The sequence below is a fragment of the Sander lucioperca genome, chromosome 7, assembly GCF_008315115.2.
Source record: "Sander lucioperca isolate FBNREF2018 chromosome 7, SLUC_FBN_1.2, whole genome shotgun sequence".
In the NCBI taxonomy this organism is placed as follows: Eukaryota; Metazoa; Chordata; class Actinopteri; order Perciformes; family Percidae; genus Sander; species Sander lucioperca.
The window spans coordinates 24254729-24264785 of NC_050179.1; the positions used below are offsets into that span (position 1 = coordinate 24254729).

Genomic DNA, 10057 nt, shown 5'->3' on the forward strand with positions numbered 1-10057 from the left:
TCATTGCACATTACAAGACAGCCATGTATGTGTTAAGCAAGAAATAGCCGGACAGGTGCAGAGCTCCTTAAAACAACAGAAGATGGTTGAGATGGAGCAGAAAAACATGCCCGCATCAGTAACACAAAGGACAGAGAGCTCATATCTTCGACCTTGGTACAAAAATGGCTCGGATGAATGGGACAAGAATCCCAAGGCCCTGCGCTGACCGTCCACTCTGACATCAACTGATGCTCTGGTATTTTACCCCACATTATTCACATCCCCGCCAAGTTACACAAACAACCAGTGCCACGTGAAGAGACCCATATAAGTCCTCTGTACATCATTGCTATCTTCAACTTTGCTTGCTCTTCGTCCTCCGTGCCCCCCACCCCCCCACCCACACACACCCCCAACTACAGTATTTTAAAGAGGAGCGCGAGCAGTTGTTGAATTCAAGTACTCAAGTACAGTATGCTGCATACACAAAGCCCGAAATGAACATGGCTAATATAACCCTTTGGTTCACTGCTTTTTTTTGCAACATTGCTCTTATTTCTTTTTTCACAAGGAGCCATACAGTGACTCAGCGGCCAATCTGAATAAGTAGCTGCAAAATCTGGGATCAATAATCCGCATCATCTAAATGTCAGACAGACTGAGTTACCTGAAGTATTGTGCACATGTCCCAGGGTCATGAACTCTGAAGCAGTTCCAGTTCTCTCTAAACCAAATCTGCATCTGTTTCATTGAAAGCAGCAGACCATCTTATTTACAGCGAATAGACAACTCAGTGACATCCACTGTAACGTAACTCATATCTGCTCGAACACGTTACTTTTAAGTGCCAAATATCATCGAACCAGTGTGAAAGTCAAACGGCTCCAGTCGTCACTTTTGCTACAAAGTCGACAAGACAAATCAAAATAAATTAGCAAAATATCAAGGCGACAGATTTCACCAACTCAATTTGAACTGGAGGGAAATATACAGCAGACAGAAATGGAGAACATGTTGCTTCCTAGCGTCAGGTCTATGATATTTTGTCACAAAAACGCACGTTGACCTCCCACAATGAGAAGAAAAAAACACTTTCAAAATTGAGCAGCTCTCAAACCGAGCACTTCCGCATACATACTTGAAATAAAATGCATGCCCACATATAAACTACACACTCATACACTCAATCTGGCCTCAGATCCGGCTACAAAGTTTGTGAAAGTAAAACCTGGGATTGTCAAAGCTCCCTTGTACATGATGGGAGCGTGGTGGGGGGGGGACTCTAAATCTAGCTTTCCATATTACAACAAGAGGCTCCACTGGGTCCTGTGCAGCATAGAGTCTCAATTACTTAATTGATCTAATTATGGAAAGAAAATAAAGTGGAGAAACTCTTGCCTTCTAGGAATTAGGCTAAAGACTCCCGGTGGTGTTTTAAGGGAGTGATGACTTGTGTTTCATTCCTATTTCTGACTTGAGCACCACGTTTCTCGCATGCAAGGGTAAGGGGGCCGCAAGTAGGAATTCAAGGCACCGCCACCCTCGTGACGAAGCAAGAAGAAAAAAAAACCTCCGCCATATTTGCAAGTGCTCTAGTTGCCCTGACAGTGACAGAGACAATCAAACACAGAGGATGGGAAGTGCTCAAGTCCTTGATGGATGACAACGGAAACTCTTTCAGTAAACAGGCATTCCTCTCTGTAGAAATCTCATGCACACATTTCTCTTTTTTCTTCATCCTCTTCTTCTCAGGATATGGTGCTTTGAGGTAATAATGTATCCATTTCATTTCCAAAAAGGATGAACTGTCATAGGGCAAGGACTCAACCAATTCCAGCAAGCACCCATATAAACTGAGGGGATTAAACAACGCCTCTCCATCCCCCTCATTTCACAAAATGAAAAAAAATCATAAAGCAGCAAAGAATGGCATTTCCACAATTTCTAATATAAAGGAAGCTACCCAAATATACATATAAAGTTTGAATAAATACTATCAGATATAGTTGTATTTCTTTCTTTTACAGTCCACGTTGTCTTTTGTGTTTGTACGTAGGTATACAGTATTTATGTTACCTGGGAAATAATCCACATGTGCAAATAAGTTTGTTATTGCCAGTTTTTGCTCATCATATTCGGGGTAGGAAGTGCGTTACAGTCATGGCAGTGGTGGCCTTGTTGCCCCTCTTGACGCGGCCATGCTTGCTGAGCGCTATGTAGAAGCGTCTGTAGACCAGAGACTCGTAGGCATTGTAGTTGTTCGGGAGCATGCTCTCCTTGAACTTGCACTCGTCATGGAAGACTGTCTGGAGAGGACAAAGAGACAAGACAGCGTGCGTTTGGATCAACTCATCCAGAAACAGACAGATTGTAGTTGGGGGCTATAGTGGCAGAACATAAAAAAAAGCTCTTTAAAAAGATTCTGTGCCATGCACAAAAATATAAAGCTAAATTTAGATGACACACAGCGATGGGAACAATGAATTAACATTTTGCCAATGTAGAGTTACATTTGTGCAATCTCCCAGTAGCATTTACAGCTCTTAAATTTCGGGTTTTTATTGAGTTTGTTCCCATAAAATATGTATTCATTTTTCATCAACGTTATTGGACTATTCACAGTGGGCCAAAATCGTCTAAATCTGCTGATATTTAACACACAGGAATTTCTATCGAGTATTCAGATCCTTTACTTAAGTAAAAGTACTAATACCACACTGTAAGAAATACTCTGTTACAAGTAACAGTCCTGCTTTGAAAATGTTACTTGAGTGAAAGTATGTGAGTATCATCAGGAAAATGTACTTAAAGTATTAAAAGTAAAAGTACTCATTTTAGAAACTGGAAACGATCCAAACTGTTCTGTCGACCAACTATGTGTTTAATGGTCTAATCATTTCAGCTGGACTTTATATTTATATATAAAATATATTATATTATATTTTATATTGTTGGGTAGTTTAATGTATAATGAAACACTGTATTTTATAAACTACATGTGTTTTGTGTGCAAAAATCTTAATTTGTAAAGTACAGAGTTTCTGCATGTTTCACCAAGTCAAATGTAAGACTTTTAAAAACCTTTTTAAGACCATTATGGATGATATTTAAGACCTTTATCACAACATCAACTAAGACCTAAATTCTGATTTTTCAAGCCAAGTATCGTTAAACTTGCACTTCGCCATAGCTGAAGAATAAAATCTGTTTTATGTCTATGGTACAATCTGAAAGAGACTCGCGCCAATAACACGAAAGCTGATTGGCTCCGGTATGAGTTGTTGGTCTCATTTGTAGTCGTAATACAGCGAAATCATATTTGGACTAGCGAAAGAAGGAACTACAACACCCAGAATAACAAAAAAGAGCATTAGAGGTAGCGTTCCATGGACGTAGAAAAATTAAGACATGTTTAAAATGATTTAAGACCTACTGTAGAACACAATACTTCAGTGAATTTAAGACTTTTTAAGGCCTAAAATTTTGATTTTGAAATTTAGACTTTTTAGGACTTTTTAAGACCCCACGGACACCCTGAAAGTAACTAGTAACTAAAGCTGTCAGATGAATGTAGTGGAGTAAAAAGTACAATATTTCTCTCTGAGATGTAGTGGAGTAGAAGTAGAAAGTGGCATGAAAAGAAAAAAGACTCAAGTAAAGTACAAGTACCTCAAATTTGTACTCAAGTACAGTACTTGAGTAAATGAACTTAGTTACCTTCCACCACTGCTATTCACAGAAAGATTGATACCAGTTCAGATATGAGAGCAGTATCAATCGCCTCCGTCTGACTCGGCAAGAAAGTTTTCCAAAATGTCAAACTATTCCTTTAAAGGTCCAGTGTGTAAGAATTTTTCCCATCTAGCGTTGAGATCATATATCACAATCAACTCTCTTGTGCCACGCAGTTCAAAGTACGTATTACAGCTACGGTAGCCTTCACGCTTCAAAAAGCCGCTCTCTTGCTCTTTTCAATATCCTTTTTCTTTTTCTGGGTGAAGAAGAAGACTCCTGTTCCTGAAATTTGGATTTTGAATACGTGTGGTCCTCCATGTTTCCTTCTTCAAACTTGCCAGGGCCGGGAAGCTACTATACCCATTAGCAGCATTAGCAGCGCCTGTGAGTTTATCATGTGACAGCGAAAACGTGAAAGGCGGAGCAGTATGTCCTGTATGTCCCTTACCGGCTAACGTATTTCAAGATGGAGCATGAATATGGAGCGTCTACCCCAATTCATGCAAATGCAAATGTAAAATTTCAAGCCAATAGGAATACTTGGAATTGATGGTGGTGGTAAATATTCATGAAAAAGGACAAGTTTGTCAACGAGCAACACAGATTTTGATAATGAACAACTAAACACGTTACACACTGGACCTTTTAAAATACTAAACGCTGATATTTAAATTCAATTTAAATATCTTAATTCAAACTTCAATTACAGTAAACGTTTATATAAATGCTAAAATAAACCAAATCAGGAAGAATTTAGGTATAAGATAATCTCTAAATGCACGCACTGTGTCTGCCACTATGGAGAACATATGACTGCTGTGCTACAGCTCTGACAGCGCACGACTTGTACAGTGTACAGCAGCAGAGCAAATCCTCTCCATCAGAGGCCATGTGGCCTAATTCAATCTCTTATCAGATCATGAGCCTGCTCACAAGCTAACGCTTCATCACTCATGACCAGATAACCGACTCTCATTGTGTCTGTCAAATATGTTGGCCCCAGCGAGCAAACCAGCGGCCATGTGTCAGCAGCAGGGCTCTGCTAAACACAATGGTTCCTCCCCCCACCACCTGGGACATGTGTAGATATTAATAGCTGTCACTGCTCCAGAAGCAATGCTCCAGTAATTCTACCAAAACATCTTATCAGCTGAGGATATATGTATTTCTCAGCATTGTTGCAGGCTTGTCAGTTTATTTCCTTCAGGTTTTAAAGGTACACACCCTTAACAAAGCATTTTCATGGGGCTATAATTAATACTAAAATGAAGTGTCACACAAATTCCCAGTGGGCTATACTTTGACAATGTTTTTTTGTTTTTGTTTTTATCAGTGTGTGAATTGAAGTTCCCAAAGGCCTTAATTCGATCCTGCTGATTAATGTGTTGCATGTTTTGAAATATAAAATGCTGCCGGCAGCTTACACCATATATGTATGTACTCTACCAAATGCACTGTATCAAATTCAAACGCAGATCTTTAATATACAATCTATATTTCAAAACATGCAACACATTCAGCAGCAGGATCAAAGTAAGGCCTTTGGGAACTTAAAGTCCCAGTGTGTAACGTGTTTAGTTGTTCATTATCAAAATCTGTGTTGCCCGTTCACAAACTTGTCCTTTTTCATGAATATTTACCACCACCATCAATTCCAAGTATTCCTATTGGCTTGAAATGTTACATTTGCATTTGCATGAACTGGGGTAGATGCTCCATATTCATGCACCATCTTGAAATACGTTAGCCGGTAAGGGACATACAGGACATACTGCTCCGCCTTTCGCGTTTTCACTGTCACATGATAAACTCACAGGCGCTGCTAATGCTGCTAATGGGTATCATAGCTTCATAGCAAGTTTGAAAAAGGAAACATGGAGGACCACACGTATTCAAAGTCCAAATTTCAGGAACAGGGGTCTTCTTCTTCACCCAGAAAAGCCTGAAGGCTACCGTAGCTGTAATACGTACTTTGAACTGCGTGGCGCGAGAGAGTTGATATAGGCGATATATGATGTCAGCGCTAGATGGGAGAAATTCCTACACATTGGACCTTTTTTAGTTTTTAGTTTTAATTATAGCCCCATGAAAATGCTTTGTTAAGTGTGTGTACCTTAAAACCTGAAGGAAAAATAACTGACAGGCCTGTAACAATGCTGAAAAATACATATATCATCACTGGTGCTCTTACACCTTGTACAAAATATTGTATCTGTCAAAGCCCCATCACTGTTATTAAGCTATAGTGCGTGACAGGGCTTCCATGTTTTAAAGTCAGGTGTTCTTTTAGAAAGCATCAAAGATATGTGAATAATCTAAAAAGCTGCTGTGCATTGAGGCCTCTTTAGAGTGCCACACCTCAAACATTACCAAATGTTCACACAGTAGCATGTTTCGTATTGGATGCTTGTCAGAAATGTAACAAGTACAACTGCATTTTTGTGAGAATAGCACACAACCATCAGGTTATGAGTAATAGGAAACATGTGGAAGTCAAACATGTACATTTGTAGAAAGATTTCAAATTATTTCTGATATGCACTACGAATCAAAATGCCTGTTTCAGATTTTCTTTTTTTAAAAGGTGGGAGTAGCTGCTGGTGGGTGAGTCGAGCCTTTTCCTCCCAGGATGTGTGTGATGTGAACTGCCCTTTAAAATAAACGCTTTGTCGTTAAAATCGATTCCCAGCTCTGCTGACAGGTTTCATTGCATCAGGGGTTTTTCCCTCCACACACACACATATATATATATACACACACACACACACACACACACACACACACTAGAGGCGTGTGGACTGAACCCTGCATCTGTTAACCTCATCATTATTTACCCATAGGCCACCAGGCCTAGCAGCATTGCTTTAAATAGAGCTATGTAAATTCCTGATGAAATTAAAATATAGGGATTTCGCAACACATATTGAGCAGCCCCACTGCTGGCATCTAGGGCAGCATCCCAAAATATGACAAATTATTACAAAAAAAAAAAAGAAAAGAAAAGTGCGAGTGCGTCTTATTTTCAGGATCCCTGTGAACTAACATTGCTGGACAATAAATGAAATACTGTGCATACCTACCGTTCCGTATAACCTCCCACGGCTGTTCATTGCGACAAACAACTCACTCTTCACCCCATACAGGCTCACCACTCCTCTGTCCACCGTGGAGATCTCTATTAGACCTGACGCAAGACAAAGAAGTGTTACATTAGAGTGAGAATGAAAACACCAAGCGACTGATTCAGTGTCCATCATGGTGACTGTATAGCATTGTGCTCTCTCTCTCTCTGTATCTCTCTCTGTGTCTCTCTCTCTCTCTCTCTCTGCGTCTATGGGTGTAACCTTGCAGATTGCTGCGCAGCATGCCGAGCCTTTGTTCTGCATCTTTCACCCCATCTTACATTTTAACCCCTGGCGCGTGTCAATTAAGCGCATGCCGGTTAATGCGGTTAATTGCAGTAATTGCATTGACGTGCACGGCTATTGGTCTCTGGACCGCCCTCACAGGGCTGCGTAAAAATAAGTTGTGTCTAAAAGCGTCCATACATTCATGTCATGGTTGAGCTTTGGGAATGAGGAGAAAGAGGTGCTCAGCACTGATGGATACTTCTTTTTTTTATTTTTTATTTTTTTTATAGATTTGTATTTGCCGTGGAAGACATTCAATTCTCCCTCAGAGCCAGATGACATATGATCATGCAGATGAATAGAGGGGATAGACAGATCCATGCGTATTGACTCTGCCTCTCTGTTATGTCTATTGCATTACATTGGTGGAGGTATAGAACTCACTGTACTGGTTTTCATTATGTGCACCGTTTATCCTGCCGTCGGGGAGGACCTGAAGGTGAAACCCGATGCCCACGTTGCAGTAGAGCCTCCGCACTCTTTTGATGCCCAGCAGATAGTCACTCTCCCAGTTCAGCTCCGGTTTCTCCCCGGAGATTCCCAGCACAGAGCGGGAGAACAGGGTCTCCCATCGTTTCTCCAGTAAAGTTGCATTCGTCCTGACGCTCGGTAAAGGGTACGCTGACACGATCCCCAGCAGAAAGCCCAGGAGAAGCGCCGCGGTCAGCGTCCAGTGCGGCGTGCCGGCCTCGCAGGACATACTGACGAGGAGCCTTTGCGCAACGGCCATCCGGTTTACCTTCGGGCCACGTGGTCGAAATTAATGACCCTAAAAATACCGCTGGTCTTGTTTTGCTTCCTTCGGCATGCTGGCTGAGGAGGGTTATTTTTGGAGCGCAGATCAGGGCTTTGGGCATGAAACGCAAGCCCCGGTGCAGAGGAGGAGAGGAGACGGGAGACCGCGCGGCAGAGCTGGAGGTGATGGTGATGGTGATGGTGATGGCGAGGTTGGTGCTGGTGATTACCATGTTTTGCAGCTCCTCCGCGCCCCTCTCTCTCCCGCTCTCTCTCTCTCTCTCCCTCTCTCTCTCTCTTTCTCTCTCTCTCTTCCCCTCTCTGTGTCCCTCTCGGTATAAAGAGTTCGGAATAAATGCCCCTGCACTCAACAAAAAACCCGTTTCCTCCACCTCGCCAGGGCTATCGCATCCCTACATGACATCATGCTGACTTCACCGCTGGGACAATACAAGGGTAGAGAAGGTGCTGACAGCAGGAGAAAAAAAAATACCAAGTGCGTGGAGAGTTGAGGGGAATAGCCTGCTGTCACTGCTGGACTGGAAAGGGGGAGAAAGCTTATTGGTGGCGTTCAGCGGCCATGGGACAAGATGGGGCACTCGGGCTGCTCCCAAATTGGGTCGGTGGTCATATGTCTGTCAGGCCGCTTCCTTATTTAGAAGGAAGGTGTAAAAACAGGCCCACTTGTCACCGGAGAGCAATGACAGGGCCCTTGTGGTCCCACGTCTTCTGCTGCGCCGTTCAAGAACTTCCCCCAGTAAATCTCGGGATTTCTGGGTTCTAAATGACGTATCAGCTGGCCCAGAGAGCCAGTGGGGTGCCAATAAGATCAGGGTTCAAGACCTCGGTGTCGGCCAGCATCCGCCCTGCTGCTGACGTGTCCTTGAGCAAGACACCGACTCCCCCCCCACCCCCCCTAGACTGGTATTTTAATAAAGTATCATATTTTCTTTTATAGTATACCATAACCCGTGCATTTCCCATGGTGCATTGGCGAGAACTATGAGGAGCAAAGTGGAGAGGCCTGTCATGGAATGGCACACATTGTCAGCATGCCATTCCCTGCAACATGAAAGCCTATCGTCTTTTCCATGTAACAGATAATGCCAGCAGCAGCGTGCCCATGCGTCAGTGAGGCCAGTGCAGTTGCGCACCAGCAGCAGTCTCTTGCACACATCAATGCCTCAAGATTTCCAAAGGATGGCACCATTTCCAAGTTCATCTGAACAGCCTTCAGTGTTCAGTGTCTGTAGGCCAAACTGCGCAGAAAAGTTTGGACATTTTTACGCAACAAAACACTCACTTAAAATGCAGAGTATGAACAAAATGCACCTCAAATTAAATCCATTCAAATAGTTAAACATACAAAAAATAAACAGACCTCTATAATGTTTTATAAGTTTAAATACTGTGTTCGGAGATAATGTGTTAATGTTATAATTTGACACTATAAATAAAATTGAATTGAATGCAATAATGACCAATAATATTTTTTTTTAATATTGAAAAGGGGAATGTGTTTCATAAAATTTACTCACAGACATGTCATTAAGAATGCAGTTCTTTTATTTTGTATAAAATCTATTTGGTAACTGCATATTTATACACAATCTCATGGATGTATTATGAAAATGAAATACAACTTTTTGTTATGGCTGAATGCATTTATGACAAAAACACAGATGACTGAAATCTTATGACATAAACAGTGATTTAAAAAAACAAACCCTGATCAATCACATCAAAACACATAGACTTCTGGCCTTAACATAGTCGGACCATTGGCACTTTTTTTGTCTGAAATCAAACATTTGTTTGAGAGCAATAGGGACTGGAAACCACTGCACCCAACCCACAGTTAAACATATGGGTTTATCTGTTGAATTTAACAATAACACAGATCTCAGATAAGAAGAATCGAGTGGTTATAAGACCCAGATAAAGCAGTATTGACAAAATGATAAGGTTTCTTATCTGCACCAGACAAAAAAAACAAAACAACCAACAAAGCATTTAAGTTGTGTGACAGGAATAACATTTTCAGCAGATACAGGCTATATTACCACAGGGAATTCTGATAAGTCCAGTATTCTAATCTGCAATATGCTCGGTGATGATACCAAAGGATAAAGTGGGTATGACAAAATAAATTATAGTTTGATGATGCTTGTATACCACATCTATACAAATAATTT

The 10057-nt window shown here is 41.4% G+C and overlaps 1 protein-coding gene across 1 annotated transcript; it reads right to left on the reverse strand.

Annotated features, from left to right (window-relative positions):
• Positions 1-514: 514 nt before the first annotated feature.
• Positions 515-8791, reverse strand: LOC116053017 (fibroblast growth factor 6). The gene is made up of 3 exons (XM_031303864.2): positions 7512-8791; positions 6798-6901; positions 515-2288 (listed from the first exon to the last, which is right to left on the reverse strand). The coding sequence occupies exons 1-3, from the start codon at positions 7855-7857 to the stop codon at positions 2112-2114; spliced, it is 627 nt and encodes a 208-aa protein (XP_031159724.1). The 5' UTR covers positions 7858-8791; the 3' UTR covers positions 515-2111.
• Between the last annotated feature and the right edge of the window lie 1266 nt (positions 8792-10057).

What these genes read in the sequence shown, in the direction of transcription:
- LOC116053017 (XM_031303864.2), bottom strand. Translation starts at nt 7,857, where the DNA reads ATGGCCGTTGCGCAAAGGCTCCTCGTCAGTATGTCCTGCGAGGCCGGC. An exon ending in ACATAATGAAAACCAGTACA is followed by an intron (nt 6,902 to 7,511) that starts GTGAGTTCTATA and finishes GTCTTGCGTCAG; the next exon opens with GTCTAATAGAGATCTCCACG. An exon ending in GTGGGAGGTTATACGGAACG is followed by an intron (nt 2,289 to 6,797) that starts GTAGGTATGCAC and finishes TGTCCTCTCCAG; the next exon opens with ACAGTCTTCCATGACGAGTG.